An 18,237-nucleotide genomic window follows, 5' to 3' on the forward strand; every position below is an offset into this window, starting at 1 on the left:
CTTGCCCCCAGTGTTGTTGGAGCCTGAACACAGTCATGTAGCACGGGAACAACATCCAACCGTGTCGAGGCTCAGGCCCCAAGTTTAAGTCTGGACCCAACTCCAAACTGCTGTGTGTGTGACCCAGGACAAGTCACCACCCCTCTCTGGGCCTCGCTTTTCCCCACCTATAAGAAGGAGGTGACGGCATCTGCAGGTTCCATACAATAACGTGCTTTGCTAAAATCTCACACATGAGCAATAAACGCACAGAGCTGAGTGGGGTCCTGGCTCTGGCCCTGGGGTAAATGCAGTGGGTTATCACCTGGTCCTCAACGTGGCCCCAGTCCTCGCCCAGCTCTATGTGTCTCAGGATGCCGTCCTGCCGGTCAAACAGGAGATCCAAGAGTTCCAGGCTGTCGGTAGGGCACGTGAGACTGGTGGAGGAAGCCATCTGGGGCAAGGAGGGGACATTTGTGAGGGTCACGCAGCCCTTCTCCTCCCCACCACCCATCTGCACACCACCCTGAGGTCCATCCTGCTCCAGTTCTATCCCGGCTCCAGCCCCAAGGTCGGGCCTGCTGCTCCTGCTTGCTGGACTTCTGTCTCCAAATCTGTGTTTTGGGGCCAACCCAGAGACTCGCGGGGCCTGACAGCCAATTTCTTTAAAAAGTGGTAGACAGATGCCCCCATGGGGATGATCAGCCGATGGAACTAGCCCTCTCCTGCACTCCCATGCTGCCCAAATTCCCCCCTTCTGGAAGGCGGGGGGACCAGGAAGAAAGACCAGGAGCAGCCCCAGAATGGAGACACAATTTTGGTCGTTGCATTCTCCCTCTGGGCCTCAGTCTTCTCATCTGTAAAATGGGATGTGAGATTCCTGCCAACCCTGGGAGCTTGGGGAAGGTTCCTGGCATAAACCCTCCCTCACCTGGAGACCAGTGCAGGGCTCACCTTTCCAACTGCTAATTCCCCATTCATGAGCCTGGCCAGCTCTTTCTCCAGCCACTTCTGCGTCTGCTGCGAGCTGGGGGCTCACCCCACCACCAGGGCTCCCAGGCTCAGCCGGCTCTTCTCTGTGGCTCTGTCACCACCCCTAAAAGATGCTGAAATAGTCCTGGGGAGCTCCTAGCCCACCCCCAGGTGCTGATTGGGGAACAGGCAAGACAGACAGGGTTAAGGGCCAGTGACACGGGGGCAGGCTAGGGGGAGGGGAGGGAAGACCGTTATCTCAGATGTTTCGTGCTTTTCCAGCCGGCAGTGGGCAAAGGCCAAAGTCTGGGGAGCCGCGGCTCTGACATGACCTCTCCCCTACTTTCAGGGACTGTTTCTCGTCATAATCCCTGGATGTCAGCTCCAGGAAAGCCTAGGGCCCCTGGCTAGGTCCTGTCCACTCTCAGAACAGAACCAAGAACTGCCCAGGCCTCCGCTAGAGCCCTTCCCTCTGCCAGGAGCCCCCTTCCCTCATTGGAGCTGGCAACCCCCAACCCCCTGCCCGCAAGCAAGCTCTCCACGGCCAAACCAGAACAATCGATTCCTTCTAGAATCTTCTATCATTCATTTATTCTCAATAAATATTCATTGAGCCAAACTTATTCCCTCCTCAGGGCCTTTGCACTAGCTGTTCCCTCTGCCTGGAACTCCTATCCCCTCCACCCCGAATCTATCACTGTGTTCACATATTTGGGAATGTTTTCTATCTGTGGATCTCAGCCCAGACAGCTGAGAGGCCGTCTCTGACCCCTCACCAGAGAGGAGCCCTCACCTTGTACCTCTTTATCACATCACTGGTTTCACTGAAATCCTCACTATTTGAAATTTTCTTGTTTACTTGCCTGTGTTCTTCCCTCATTCCTCCCCTGCCTCTTCATGTGAGTGACTTCGGGGCTAAGATAGAGGCTCTTTTGTTCTCAGCTGGGTCCCCAGTGTCTAGGAAGTGCCCGGCACACAGGAGGTGCTCAGTCAACTCTTACTCATTGGGCACCTCCTGTGTGCCAAGCACTATTTAAGGCCCTGGGGATAAGGCAGTGGATGAGCTAGACCATAAATGCATAAACACACCAGAAAACTGACAAATGGACAAATGCTACCAAGAAACTAAATGTCATCATGTAAAGGGCAACAGAGGGCTGGCAAAGGCTTCTTTTTAGAGGTGACATTTAGGGACTTTGCTGGTGGTCCATCTGTTAAGACTCCACATTTCCAATGCGGGGACGTGGGTTCAATCCCTGGTCGGGGAACTAAGATCTCACATGCCATGTGGCATGGCCAAAAAAAAGGTGACATTTAAGTACAGTCCTGAATGATGAGAAAGAGCCAGCCACTGGGAGATCTAGTGGAAGGGTGTTTCAGGCCAAGGAACAGCATGTGCAAAGGTCCTGGGGCAGGATGGGGCCTGGCGTGTTGGAGGAACAGCCAGGAGGCCCATGTGGACGGAGCAGAGTGAGAGAGGGAGGAGGGGAGGGCAGGGAGGGGACGGGGCAGGTCGTGCAGGGCCTTGCAGTCTGTGGCAAGGAGTTTGGTTTATACTAAATACAGCAGGAAGCTGTTGGAGATTAGTGAATGGATGACGAACCTTCTGTGTGCCGGGCACGATGGTAGGTGCTAGGTTTACACAGTAACTCAGACACCCTCCTTGCTCTCGAGAAATTCACATCCTGGCGTACATTTCTCCCTGGACCAGCCATTATTTATTCATGCATCAAAAATTTAAGGACGACCTATTATGTGCTGCGCCAGAGTGGTTCTCTTATCTGACGGTAACATCTGTGGTTGTCACAACTGGGGGTGCTCCAGGCGTGGAATGAGTGAGGGTCAGGAATGCTGCTCCACACCTCACAATGCCTGGAACGGCCCCACACAGAGAAAGCCTGGCCCGGATGGCAGCAGTGCCTGGTGGGAGAATCCCTGCATTACGGTAACTGCCCCCCTCTGGATGGGGGACATTATCTCACTCTTGACCTCTGCATCTATTTCCTTTTTAACCACTCTGTGTTGGATTTGTGTGTGTGTGTGTGTTGGATTTTTTAAGGGGTTTGTTTGGTTTGGTTTGGCTTTCCTAGTCATAATATTTATTCAGCCTTTGCTGTGGAGGCTCCTTTCCAGGGCAGTGTCAGCAGGTGGAGAAAGTAGGTGAAGTTTGACTTCTGGGCTTGTCTCTGCCTCCCCCTCACTCCCATTTATGACTCTGAGGAGCCCCGGTGCCCTTGACATAGAACTTCCTCCTCTTCTTATCAAAACCTGCCAGAATCATGGATCTGGTATTACTCATTTACACCTTCACGTAGATTTAGACCCCATAGTCCACCTCCCCAGGATATCTGTACTTTTTTGTAATTTTATAATCGTGGGCTTTGGAAGGCTTTTATATGTCCTAATGAAGAGACGTCTGAAAAGGTAGGATAAAGATAAGCATTTGAGGGACAAGAGGACTTTCTGATGCCCTTGGAATCATATGACCTAATTTACTGGACATGACCACATGCTTCAAAGCGATGCTAAGTTGGAATCTAAAGTAAAATTCCCACAATAGATTCCACCAATGTGTTTAAGCACGAAACATGGGACCTCCCTGGTGGCGCAGTGGTTAAGAATCCGCCTGCCAATGCAGGGGACACGGGTTCGAGCCCTGGATCAGGAAGATCCCACATGTCGTGGAGCAACTAAGCCCGTGTGCCACACCTACTGAGCCTGCACCACACCTACTAAAGCCCACATGCCTAGAGCCAGTGCTCCACAAGAAGAGAAGCCACCGCAATGAGAAGCCCGCGCACCGCAATGAAGAGCAGTCCCTGCTCGCCACAACTAGAGAAAGCCCGCGCACAGCAATGAAGACCCAATGCAGCCAAAAATTAATTAATTATTTAAAAAGTATGAAACATAACACAAGAGGATGCTGTGTTGATTGAGGAATACTGTGTTAATAAACAGATTTGCGGAACTTGTCAGAGCCTTTACAACACTCTGTAACACCCTTGGAAGGGACAGAGTTTGTAGCATTTCTTAAACATAATTGTGTAGGTGTAGGTTTGTTTTTAAGTTGCACTTGATTGATACTGAACCATTTCTGATATACGAAAACGTTTAAAGATACCCACTAGACTGACTGCAATACAAAAGACAACATCAGTTGTTGGCGGAAAATCTGGGGCAACTGGAACTCTCACCCACTGTTTGTGGGAACCAAAAGGGTCCAACCACTTGGGGAAACTTTGGACAATTGGGAAATCTCTTATAAAGTTAAACATGCATTTACCATATGACTTAGCAATTTTATTCCTGGGTATTTACCTAAGAGAAATATAAATATATGTTCACAGAAGGACTTGTACATGAATGTTCACAGCAGCCTGATTCATCATTGTCCTGAACGGTAAACAACTCAAATACCCAACAATAGGGGAGTGGATAAACAAACTGGTATATCCATACAACACAATAGTACTCAGCCATAAAAAGGAATAAATTACTGATACATTCAACAACACGGATGAATCTCAAATGTATTGTGATAAAAGAAGCCAGACACAAAAGAATACTGTAGGATCCCATTTATACGACACCCAGAGAAGAGGCAAAAGTAATTCTTGGTGATAGAAAGTGGTTGCCTGAAGTAGAGTGGGCAATTGAGCGGACGGGGGCATGAAGGAACTTTCTAGGGTGGAGAAAATATTCCATATCTTATTTTTAATGGTGGTTGCATGATTGTCTAGAATTGTCAAAACTCAGCCAATTGAACACACCTAAGACCTGTGCATCATTACTGTAAATTAATTCCACCTCAATAAAAAGCATACTAAATACATAATGCACAACCATGTACATAATGCGTTTAGGAAAACATTAGAAACAACCAAAATATCTGTCAATAGGGGATTGATTAATAGAGTCTGATGTGTTAACACAATGGAATATTATGTAGCTGTGAAATAGAATGAGGGTTCTCTTTATGTACTGATATGGGACAATATTGAAAATATATGGTTATTTCAGTGTTTCTCAACATTTTTTTTATTCTGGCCCTCCCACAAGGAGTCTTTGAAGACATTTTCCTAACTGCTCCCCCATGAAACTGTAAATCCACATGTATTCTATATACATGCTCATGTACCATATGTATATCTGTGCTTTATACAGTAAAAGAGTAAGATTTTTTTTCACCCCCTAAGAACTAGCTTTCACAACCCCCTTGAAGATAATATCTTTCCCATTGAAAATGCACTGGTTAAGTAAAAATTAAGGTGCACAACACAAGATACTGTCTCTGTGTGACAAAAGGAAAAATGAATGTGTATACATGTTTCTTATATATTTATAGAATATCTCTGGAATGAGACACAAGAATCTGGTAATGGTGGTAACCTTCAGGGCTGGGAGCTGGGAGGTGGGATAGAGAAGAAGGAGGGCTTTTCCCTGCAGAATCATTTATTTTGGAATTCTCAGCCATGTGCCCGATGTACATATTCCAAACAAAGAAGTATAATTTAACTTAAAAAAAAAAAAGAAATAGGGGCTTCCCTGGTGGTGCAGTGGTTGAGAGTCCACCTGCCGATGCAGGGGACACGGGTTCGTGCCCTGGTCTGGGAAGATCCCACATGCTGTGGAGAGGCTGGGCCCGTGAGCCACAGCCGCAGAGCCTGCACGTCCGGAGCCTGTGCTCCGCAACAGGAGAGGCCACAACAGTGAGAGGCCCGCGTACCGCAAAAAAAAAACCAAAAACAAATAAAATGCAAAACATACCTTTTCCATAGTTTCCCAAGTTTTCTAATACAAGCTCACCTTGTATTAGAGTTAGTGTTTAGGAGCTGCCCCCTCTACAAAAGTAAATTGATCCACCTGGGTCCCCAAAGTCCAGCATTCCCACTGCCTTGCCTGTAACGTTCCTTAAATAAGGTGATGCCTCCCTCTCATCATTATTGCTTTATTCTGATGTGAACACTACCATATCAGTAATTGCCAGCCAAGTCCTGCCAGGAGGCAGTCTCCCTATACCTGTGCTTTTCTCACAGATCCCTCTTCCTTTCCATCTCTGAGGTTACCTCAGGGAAAATGTGCTCGAAGAACTTTGAGCTAATTCCAACTGCAGTGTGAATGACTGATATCAGGCACATATATTCCTTTGCTTGGGAGCATTTACATTTTCTTACGGAGCCTTAAGGCATCATAACTCAAAGATTAGTTCTTAGCATTTTTCCCCAGGGCAAAAGTCACCCCCTCTCAGATGTTACTTAGATATAACTAGACCTAGGTAAAATGTGAATGACTGATTTTGGGTGAATATATTATTTTTCTTGGGAACGTTTACATTTCTTCATGGAGCCTGAAGGAACTGTAGCCCAGATCTATATTAGCTCTTATCTTTTTGCCCAGGGCAAATAACTTCCCTCTGTGGGTTTCAGATGTACTCAAGTGGTAAGATGTTCAAAAGCCACTGGGTTCTATGTGAAACACCATGAAATTATGATATTCAGTCTCACACCCTTAAACATACAAGATTCCTATCTATAAGATCCCAGCATTTAGTTTAGGGCACATAGAAACTGCTTCCTGAATCTTTACTGACTGGAGATTGCATACTGTACTAGATTCTAGCTCAGACAAGTGGTAGTTAAAAGTCAGAAAAGACTGAAAAAAATTCAAATGAGAAAACTCTTAAAATCGAGAAAATGCTAACCATTTCCTCTGCAGCCTGGGGACAGTTCTACAGGAGGTAGTATGATTCAGTGGCTAAGAAGAACTCAGGGTTTGGAGACAGACGGACGTGTGTGTGAACTCTACCTCCACACCTCACAGATACTACAGATATTACATTAGACCCTGGGAAGTCACTTCACTCCAGAACTCCCCTTTCCACTCTATAGCACTCTCGGGGTGCTGAGCTGTAGGAGTGTAGATTTGGGGCTGTTGGCCATCATTACCCCATGATGGGAGAAGCTATCTGAGAATGAAGCCCACCCAGAATACAGCAGAGCAGACAGAGAGCACTCAATCCCTGACAACATGGTCTGAAGTCCTGGACTCAGCCATACCTGAAATCCACTCCTTGGCTTCAGAAACATGGCAGTGATGTGAGCCAGTGACTTCCCTTTTTGGTTTAAAATTTTTGAGCTGGAGTTTCTGACCCTTGCACTGAACAAACAAAACAAACAAACAAAAAAACTATTTACTTTCCTTGATTAATCCTGTCCACAGAGCTGTCTCCCCCTGCCCCAAACTTCACATTTGAATGTAGATTATAGAGATTAGCACTTAACACACTCTCCTTAGGTATTTGTTGATTGGTCCTGCCTGTCTGTATTGTCTTTTCAAAACTAGACTGAGTCCCTTGAAGGTTGAAGGCAGGTCTGTTCATCTCCCTTCACACTACTCAGGGCATGGTGGATGCTCAAGAATGTCTGGCCAGTTCTGAATTTGCCAAAATGGTCCTCGCCTATTCACATATCATTGCTTTCCTTCCCCCTTACTTTTTGGCTGTCAAATGCTCATAACTGAATCTCTTATACTCTAATCTGATGGCATGCTATTAGCATTGGTTTGCACCAAGACCCTGTGTAAATTTTTTTAATTAAAAATATATATAATTTTTGGACTTCCCTGGCAGTCCAGTGGTTAAGACTCTGGGCTTCCACTGCAGGGGGCACAGGTTCGACCCCTGGTTGGGGAACTAAGATCCCGCATACCACATGGCACGGCCAAAAAAAAAAAGAAAGAATATTCCGGAACTCCAGAAATCCCTTTTCAGGAGTTACCCCTCCCCCCATGGAGGTAACCACTGTTCTGAATTCCGTGGCATTATTTTTTGGCTCTCACTACTTCCTGTGTATCTGTCACCCTCCTCCTTCCCTCAGCTCCCACACTCTTGTGCTTCTGTTTATCTTCCAGTGGGCTTTGCACATGTTTATTACAATCCATCAGCAAGTTTTGATAGCTCTGCCTTCAAAATACGTTCATTCTTTGCCTGCTCCATTTCTACTGTCCTGGTCCAGCCCCATCCTCACTGGGCTGGACCAGTGCACTCTCCCCCTTCTCCTCCTCCTGGCTTCCATGCTTGCCCCCATAGTCTGCTTTCCTTATTAGGACTCAAAAAGCCCTCTCCCTCACTACCTTTGCACCATCTTCCACTGCTTTTCCTCTCTCTCCCTCCACACTGGACTCATGTCACCAGGCACGGTCCTCCCTCAGCGCCTCTGCACTTGCTGTCCTATCCCCTTTCCTAGATCTCCCTGTGGCTGGCTCCTTTCACCTTTAAATGGCTGCTCGAATTCACCTCCTCCATGAAGCTCTCCATGACTACCTTCTTTAAAACCAGTCTCCATCCCCATCTCGATTTATGTTTCTTCATAGAAACTTACTGTCACCCGACACTATATATTTTGTTCATTTATCACAGTGTACATTCATTCAACAAACATTTATGAAGTGTCTATTCTGTGTCAGGCAGAGGGACACATCCTAGGGAATGTCAATATTCATTCATTATTTCAGTCTACAAAAGTGTCTTTTACTCCTTCTATACATCAACATTGATCCAGGTGCTTAACAAGTCAGAGATAGGAAAGGTTGTGGGGTGGAGTACCATAAAGTCTCTAGCTAGAATTCACCTGCAAAATAGGGACAATCATTAGGACAAGACCTACTGTGTGCAGTATCCCTAGTGCCTGGAACTGTGCCTGGTATGCAGTAGCTGACGAATCAATACTTGTAGAAGGAACAACTGAACATGTATAAATATAATCATGGAGTTTAGTGTGTGGCTGACAAACTACAGTCTATGGGCCAATTCTGGCCTCTTACTTGTTTTTATAAATAAAACTTTGTTGGCACATGGTCACTCCCACTAGTTTACATATTGCTTACAGTTGCTGTCACACAGTGGCATAGTCTTGACAGAGACACTTTGGCCCGCAAAGCTGAAAATATTTACTATCTGGCCCTTTTCAGAAAACGTTTTCTGTAATCCGCAGGTTCTGTGGATGAGACTTGCTCAGCCCAACGGCAGGATTAAGTTCACATGTGGTTACTGAGCACTTGAAGTATAAAAAGTGTGACTGAGGAACTGGATTTTAACTTTTATTTAATTTCTATTCATTTAAATTTAAAAAATTGATACTTAATTCAGTTAACAGACAACTTTTGAGTATATGTGGAACAAGTTGCATATGTGAATCTACATTTTTACTGTAAATTCTCTGAACTCTATAAATACAGATCGAGGATTTCTGATGAAAACTGAGCATCCACATTGAGATGGGTTGTACATGTGAAATACACATTGGATATCCAAGACTTAGCATGAAAAAAATGAAATACTGCGTTCATAACTGTGACATTGACTGCACGTTGAAATGGTAACAGCTTGGGTTTATGATTTCCGTCATTCAGATTGACAAAAATTTATTATTAATACGAAACTTCATTTTGCTTTGTACTTTTCTGATGTAACTGCTAAAAACTTTAAAGTGAGAATATTTCCATGGAACTGGCTGGGGTAGAGCAGGGCCTGGTTTCGAATCCTGCCTCTACCACTTGTAACTGTGGGCAAATAACTTTGCTCCTCTTGACTCATTTTCTTTATCTGTAAAATGGGGGATAAAGGCCCTGTTTCACCGGGTTCTTGGGGGTTTGATCCATTATAACATGTGGAGTGCTCAGAAGGGACGCCCACACAGCCAGGTCTCAAACTCTGGCCGTTTTTAGGGTTATTACTATTATTACTAGTATATGAATCTGTAAGAAACACGCCCCGCTCAGCTTCCGAGGTGCTCGAAGGGCAGACGTCTGCTTGTCATTTTCCGGCCCCCTCAGCCCTTTGGCCTCAGCACAAGTCTGGCCCTAATGACAGTCCCCATTTTGCACAGGAGGACAGAGGGGCTAATAAGGGGTTATGATTCACCATGGCCACTCCATGAGTCAGCCACCATTGAGACAACGCCCAGGTCCCCTGCCCCAGATGGGGACATGTCCCTCGGCACCATGTCACCTCCGCATTCCTTTGGCTGCTTGCCAGAGGGTCCTTTCTACTTCTCCCTTTAGGTCAGTTTTGGGGGAAAGAGGTGAGGGGGTCTGGGAGCACCTGCTCCCCCCCTCCCCTGCCCCTCCTCCCCCTCTTTCTCCGGGACTCTCCCTTGGGGTACGGCCAGGCCAGGCAGTGAGTAAAACCCTTGTGACATGGGTGTGGCTGAGGCAGGCCAGGGGCTGGGGACAGGGGGACTCTGATCGGGCTCTTGGGCAATGCCAACTGATTAGCACCTAATCCTCCAGGCTTCCCAGTCCAAGGGGTTCCTGGCTCTCAGGGGTGACTGAAGACAGGAAGTTTGAACCAGGGTCTCCCAATACCATGAGAGGCGAGACTTTGTCAGGGGGTGGGAGGCTCCCTCTGTCCTTCCTAAAGCATGAAGGACGTTATGTCCGGGAATTCATTCATTCATTCTAGTGACTACTTCTTTTTTTTTAATAGTTTATTTATTTATTTTTGGCTGCGTTGGGTCTTCGTTGCTGCACGCGGGCTGTCTCTAGTTGCGGCGAGCGGGGACTACTCTAGGCACGCGGCCTCAGTAGTTATGGCGCATGGGCTTAGTTGCTCTGCAGTATGTGGGATCTTCCCAGACCAGGGCTCGAACCCGTGTCCCCTACATTAGCAGGTGGATTCTTAACCACTGCGCCACCAGGGAAGCCCCAATGACCACTACTTCTTGAGTGCCTGATGTGTGCCAGGCATTGGGGACCCAGCAGAGAACATAACCAATTATTCCCCATGCCCCGCCCCTGTGGAGCTGATGTTCTGAGGTGGGGAAGATGCTAAGTAAAATCAGTTGTGCATAAGCAAGTAAATAAATAAATTGAAGAGAAACACAACATTGTAAATCAATTATACTTCAATTAGAAATGTAAAGAATAAATAAATTGGGAGAGACCAGGTATAGAAGAATAAAGCAGGAAAGAGAGATGGGAGGGGTTGGGTCAGGGAGGCCTCGGCAGAAAGATCCTGGGGAGTTGAGGGCAGGGTGGTGCCTTGTTCCAGGATGAGAAGGCTGATGTCAGTCCTGTGATGGTTCTAGAAGTTTCTGCGTGGGGCTGGATGGGATGTGTTTGTGGAAAGAGCTGGGAGGTCCCTTGGGTCAGAGATCCAGTTCTCCAAGCTTGGTGTCAGGGTCTAGCCCTGAGCCAACCATAGGAAGGGGGTCCCCCAACTTCAGGAGACCAGGTGGCCTCTGGGACAGTACCCCGTGAGGGTCCTGAGTCTAGACCAGCAAACGGGGTCAGCGCCCCTGCCATCTCGCAATCCACACCCTTCTGCCCAGTCCTTCCCCCATGTCACACCACCATCTCATCTCACCTCATCTTGGTGATTATTTTATGGCTGGTGGGTCCAAGGGTCAGAGCTGACCCTCTCACCAGGAAAAGGAGGCCTCCTACGGCTGTGGATGTGGTCAACTCAGCTTCCTTCCCCTTGTGGGCGAGGAGACCTTGTCTCCTCTGGCTCCACCCCTGGGGCTTCTGGGAGGGAGTCCTTAAGGTTCGGGTGGGGGAGGCATGTCGGGGTCCCCAGAGCCTGAATTCGTCCTGGCCCTCCATCCCTCACCTTCTGAATGTGTTTGCTGTAGCTGCTGAAACAAAGTCCCACAGACTGGGGGCCTGCAACAACAGAAATGTATTCTCTCCCAGTCCCAGAGGCTGGTAGTCCAAGATCAAGGTGTCAGCAGGGCTGGTTCCTTCTGAGGCCTCTCTCCTTGCCTTTTACATTATTTTTTAAAGAATTTATTATTTATTTATCGGCTGTGTTGGGTCCTCGTTGCTGGGCGCAGGCTTTCTCTAGTTGTGGTGAGCAGGGGGCTACTCTTTGCTGCAGTGCGCAGGCTTCTCAGTACAGTGGCTTCTCTTGTTGCGGAGCACGGGCTCTAGCAGTGTGGGCTTCAGTAGTTGTGGCTTGCGGGCTCCAGACGTGCAGGCTCAGTAGTTGCTGCGCACGGGCTTAGTTGCTCCATGGCATGTGGGATCTTCCCAGACCAGGGCTCGAACCTGTGTCCCCTGCACTGGCAGGCAGATTCTTAACCACTGCACCACCAAGGAAGCCCCTCTCCTTGCCTTTTAGATGCCATCTTGTCCCTGTATCTCTGTGTGCAAATGTCCCCTTTTTACAAGGACCTCAGTCTTATGGGTTAGAGCTCACCCTAGTGACCTCACTTAACTCGATTACCTCTTTGAAAACCCCCAACTCCAAATACAGTCACATTCTGAGGCCCTGGGGGTTAGGACTCCAACATATGAATTTGGGCCTGGGGGATACAATTCAACCCCTAACACCCCTCAAAGCTGTGATGAAACCCAAGCCTGGTGGTCACCTCTCCAAGTAGCTGCCCTGACCACCCCAGCCAAAATCACCCCCCCATCCCAGTCACACCCAGTACAGCCCCTTTGATGGGAGGGAATTCTGTTTATCTATCTATGTTATCTGTTTACACCAGGGAGCAGGGACCCGTATATTTTGATCACCGATATACCTCCAGCCACGAAATCAATCCCCCACCACCACTGAAGTGGCTCCAAACCCATCTGTGGAGCAAACCCCACAATTCAGTGTGCGCCACGGGTCTCAAGAGAAATACACCTGCTCTCGGCCGAGTTGCGATATCTGTGCCGTCTCTAATCAATTCAAAACTTTCCCATTTTGTGTGCAATTGCTTTCTGGACTGGGTGCCAGGAGGTCGAAGTCCCAGCCCCAGCTCAGCAATCAACTTGGCTGTGACATCACAGAGTCCCTCCTCCCCTCTGAGACTCTGGTTCCCCATCTGCAAAATGGGACGATGGATCTAAAGGTTATATAAAATGAAGCCCCCTCCAGGTTAAACATTGGGGTTAATGTTTAATCCCAGGGAGAATCTGACCAGGAGTGTAGTTTGATAAGAGTCGTGGGCCACGTTGTGTACATATATATGGAGAAGCCCACCAGGTAGGGGACAATCCCGTTCACGCATGAGCGAGGTGGAACGGGCTGAGAAAGTGTTAAGAAAGAACTGCGCCCTGATTCTTCTCTCTGGGAGCATGGTTAATCCCCAAATGTCCTCCCTGCTGCAGGAAGAACACTGTAGAAATCTCAGATCACCAACAGAATCTCCAAGTTAGAGTACACTTAAATGATCACCAAAACCCTCAAGAGAATTTAGTAACTTTTTGTTTTTTTTGGCGGCGCAGTGTAGCATGTGGGATCTTAGTTCCCGGAAGGACCAGGGATTGAACCCGTGCCCCCTGCAGTGGAAGCGCTGAGTCAACCACTGGACCGCCAGGGAAGTCCCTAGTAACATTTATTTTCATGTTACATTGCTTTTACAATTACCTTCTAATTGGGGCATCTGATACTGGTCTAATTTACCATCGTGTTACTAAGTGTCTTTCAAAAATAAATTTATTGAAGAAAAAAGCCAAATACATAATAATGCTGAAGATGGTACTAAACTTTCTTCAACAAATGTATCTTAGGGCTTCCCTGGTGGCGCAGTGGTTGAGAATCTGCCTGCCAATGCAGGGGACACAGGTTCAAGCCCTGGTCTGGGAAGATCCCACATGCCGCGGAGCAACTAGGCCCGTGCGCCACAACTACTAAGCCTGTGCGTCTGGAGCCTGTGCTCTGCAACAAGAGAGGCCGCGATAGTGAGAGGCCCGCACACTGCGATGAAGAGGGGCGCCCCCTTGCCGCAACTAGAGAAAGCCCTCCTACAGAAATGAAGACCCAACACAGCCAAAAATAAAAATAAATTAATTAATTAAAATGTATCTTAAAAGGAAACATTATAACACCAGGTTCTGGGTTTTTTTAAGTATCAGGTGCCTAAAACAGATGCAAAAGAAAATAAACAATGTTATTATATTCTAGAGAGCTACTGTTGCCTGTGGAAGGTTCTGGATTAGGTGACTCTTAAAAACTTAGCAAAAATGTGTTAAAGACACAACAGCACCCAATTTGAGTGCTTCTTGACAGAATCAGACAGTTTAAAAAAGGACTGAAAAGTCATTTCTTACCTTTCATTAGGTTTATTTATTTATTTATTTATTTTTTTTTTTTTTAGGTTTATTTTGTATATGCAATTTGCATGCAAACGTGCATGGAGAATCCCAGCGGGGCCTCCAAAACAAACAGACAAACATGCATGGAGAACTCACTCTGCATTGAATTCTCTCAAACCATCCCCACCCCCACTCTCTTGGACATCCCTTCTCCACAAAAAACAATGCCATTTCTCCTAGGCCCAGCTTCTGCGTCTGGGCACCCAGTCTCATCAAAACCACAGCTAAAATTTATTGATCACTCACTGTGCCAGGCACTGTGCAAAGTACACAAATAAACTTGATCCTCCAAAAACCCCAAATGAGTTGGGGACTTTGTAAATACCCATTTTGCAGATAAGTAAACTGAGGCTCGCGGAGGGGATGCTCTAGCCCAAGCGCTAGCTTGTAAGTAGCGATGCTGAAATTCAAGGCAGCAACGCTAAGTCAGAGCTGCCCCCGGGGTGAGCCAGAGTCAACCCCAGGTAGCAGGGCTCATGGCAACAACAGGCCGGGGCTTTGTCGTGTCATCTAGCACAGAGCGAATGTCATGGTTACGGCTCTCTGGATTCAATTCCAGCCCCTCCTCTTGCAAGCCGTGTGACCTTGAGCAAGTTATTTGCCCTCTCTGTGCCTCTACTCCTCCCAAAATGGGGAGAATAGTAAAGATCCAGAGAACTCTTATACACGAGCGGTGGCATACCACGGCTGGGGAGAGGGGAGCAGCTCACCCCAGGTGCTATCAAAAACGAGGCCCATTAATTTCTAAAATATACAAACAGCTTGTATAACTCAATAATAAAAAAACCCAAACAACCCAAACAAAAAATGAGCGGAAGACCTAAATCAACATTTCTCCAAAGAAGACATATAGATGTCCAAGAGGCACATGAAAAGATGCTCAACATCGCTAATTATTAGAGAAATGCAGATCAAAACTACTATGAGGCATCACCTCACACTGTTCAGAATGGCCATCATCAAAAAGTCTGCAGATAAAAAAATGCTGGTGATGGTGTGGAGAAAAGAGAACCCTCCTACACTGTTGGTGGGTATGTAAACTGGTGCAGCAGCTATGGAGATTCCTTAAGAAACTAAAACTAGAGTTGCCCTATGATCCAGCAATCCCACTCCTGGGCATACATCCAGAGAAAACTCTAATTCTAATATATGCGTGCACCCCAATGTTCACAGCAGCACTATTTACAATAGCTAAGGCATGGAAACAACATAAGTGTCCATCAACAGGTGAATGGATAAAGATGTGGTATATATGCAATGGAATACTACTCAGCCATAAAAAAGAATGAAATAATGCCATTTGCAGCAACATGGATGGACCTAGAGATTATCATACTAAGTGAAGTAAGTCAAGCAGAGAAAGACAAATATCATATGATAGCACTTATATGTGGAATCTAAAACATGATACAAATGAACTTATTTACAAAACAGAAAACAAATGTATGGTTACCAAAGGGGTAAGGAAGTGGGGGAAGGATAAATTAGGAGTTTGCGATTAGCAGATTCAAACCACTACATATGAAATAGATAAACAACAAGGTCCTACGGTATAGCACAGGAAACTATATTCAGTATCTTTTAATAAACCATAATGGAAAAGAATCTGAAAAGTGTATCTATCCGATACACTTTGCTGTACACCAGAAATTAACACACACTGTAAATCAACTACACTTCAATTTATAAAAAAGAAAATCTGAAGTAAAAAAGGGGAGCCCATTGTCTGCAGAGAATTCAGAAACTGATAATAAACCTGATTTTATTATTATTTTTTTATCAACGTGCATAGACAATGCTGAACAATGTCAGTGTTGAAATAATCTCCCCTTAAGAAATCTTTTACTGGTCTAAACCAGGGAGTGAGCAAAGTTTTTCCATAAAGGGCCAGATAGTAAATATTTTCACCTGTTTGGGCCAGATGGCAACTACTCTGCTTGTGATCCCAGCAAGAAAGCCACTGCAGACAATTCATCAATGAATATGGCCCAGTGCCAGGAAAGCTCTTTACATGGACACTGAAATTTGAATCCTCTATAGTTTGCACATGTGAAATATTATTCTCTTTTTGATTTTTTTTAAAGATATTTTTTGGATGTGGACCATTTTTAAAGTCTTCCTTGAATTTGTTACAATACTGCTTCTGTTTTTGTTTGGTTGGTTTTTTTTTGCGGTACGCAGGCCTCTCACTGTTGTGGCCTCTCCTGTTGCGGAGCACAGGCTCCGGACGCGCAGGCTCAGTGGCCATGGCTCATGGGCCCAGCCGCTCCACGGCATGTGGGATCCTCCCAGACTGGGGCACGAACCCATATCCCCTGCATCGGCAGGTGGACTCCCAACCACTGCACCACCAGGGAAGCCCTGCTTCTGTTTTATGCTTTGGTTTTTTGGCCACGAGGCATGTGGGATCTTAGCTCCCCGACCAGGGATCGAACCCACACACCCTGCATTGGAAGGCGAAGTCTTAACCACTGGATCACCAGGGAAGTCCCTCTATTTTTGATTTTTTTCCCAACCAGTTAAAAATACAACAACAAAAAACACTCCTTAGCTCCTACAAAAATAAGCTGGATTTGGCTGACAAGTCATGGCCTGTCCACTCTTGGTCTGAACAATTGCTGTGGTTTAACCACTGGAAGTTTTGAATTAGCACATTTTATTACTTATCCTTTAATAAACATTGTATTTTACACAGAAGTGAATTTGGAGAACTTCATGCAATGCATTTGGCTCCAGACACACACAGACTCAGCTATACACATTCATTTGAAGAGTTAGTTCTTAACGATTCTAATTCTTTTGAGTTCTCTTTGGAAACAGTTCATATTTCCAACCCTTGTGGTATTACACGATCTTGTGTTTAAACAGTAGATTTGAAATAAACAGTGATGGGCCAGTGATTTTAAATGCAAAGAAACAGAGTTTGAGCTACTTCACTTTTTTTTTTTCCCTATCTGACCACTTGGACCTTCTATTTCTGTTTAAAAGTTTAGACAGTGCACCAATTGCAAATTATAATATTTTTGTTTGGCAAGCTCAAATTTTAATTCATTTTTACTGGATTTGAGCCGTACCTTTAAAATGGAAATATCAATAATTTCCTCCTTTAAATTATTATTCTTGTTTGATGATTTAAACTTATTAAACTATAAAGCTATTATTCATTGCTGCAACAGATCAGTAGAGATATGTACCTACATGTAAAGAGAAGTTTTTCTTTAAAAAAAAATTCATTAATGGAATTAAAATGTATCCATTCATCACCTTTTTCCCTTTATTGGACTGGGATATTTATTTATTTATTTAATTTTTTTTTTTTTTTTTTTTTTTTTTTTTTTTTTTTTTTTTTTTTGCGGTACGCGGGCCGCTCACTGTTGTGGCCTCTCCCGTTACGGAGCACAGGCTACGGACACGCAGGCTCAGCGGCCATGGCTCACGGGCCCAGCCACTCCATGGCATGTGGGATCTTCCCGGACCGGGGCATGAACCCGTGTCCCCTGCATCGGCAGGCGGACTCTCAACCACTGCGCCACCATGGAAGCCCTATTTATTTAATTTTTTAACATCTTTATTGGAGTATAATTGGTTTACCATGGTGTGTTAGTCTCTGCTGTATAACAAAGTGAACCAGCTATACATATACATATATCACTGTATCTCCTCCCTCTTGCATCTCCCTCCCACCCTCCCTATCCCACCCCTCTAGGTGGTCACAAAGCATCAAGCTGATCTCCCTGTGCTATGTGGCTGCTTCCCACTAGCTATCTATTTAACATTTAGTAGTGTGTATATCGGACTGGGATATTTATTTTACGTATGTTACTGGTGTGATTATATAGCTGGTGTTCAATGAAAGAAAAAATTTCACTCCATATTTCTCTTATGGCTATTACAATTATTGGTTGCTTTGCATAATTATTACTGACACTTTCTGGCTTATAGAGGAGTGAGTGTTAAAACAAGATGTCCTTCAGCTTTTAAGTGTGCTATGTAAGCCACTGCATTGAGGCACTTAATACCTGGTTCCTAGTGTCAGACAAATATTTATTATCATCCCTAGTCCACTGACAAACTATACCCCCATAGTCTGTCTTTGTAAAGACTGAGAGCAAAGAGCAGCTTTTGCATTTTCAAATAATTTTAAAATACAGAATAATTATTTCGCTTTAAAAATATAGGAAGAAGGGCTTCCCTGGT

The 18,237-nt window shown here is 45.6% G+C and overlaps 1 protein-coding gene across 10 annotated transcripts in view; it reads right to left on the reverse strand.

Annotated features, from left to right (window-relative positions):
- Positions 1-18,237, reverse strand: part of CREB3L3 (cAMP responsive element binding protein 3 like 3) — a 40,540-nt gene that overhangs the window by 10,455 nt on the left and 11,848 nt on the right. For 5 of the 10 annotated variants that reach the window (XM_073803437.1, XM_073803436.1, XM_033854680.2 and 2 more), the window contains exon 3: positions 305-1,075. In XM_073803437.1, coding sequence (XP_073659538.1) covers positions 305-493 — 189 coding nt within the window. In that variant the 5' untranslated portion in view covers positions 494-1,075. Of the gene's footprint in view, positions 1-304; positions 14,050-18,237 lie in introns of those variants that run through there. The other 5 variants (XM_033854677.2, XM_033854679.2, XM_033854676.2 and 2 more) reach the window with 4 other exon arrangements.

The sequence above is a fragment of the Tursiops truncatus genome, chromosome 3 (genome assembly GCF_011762595.2).
Source record: "Tursiops truncatus isolate mTurTru1 chromosome 3, mTurTru1.mat.Y, whole genome shotgun sequence".
Lineage (NCBI taxonomy): Eukaryota > Metazoa > Chordata > Mammalia > Artiodactyla > Delphinidae > Tursiops > Tursiops truncatus.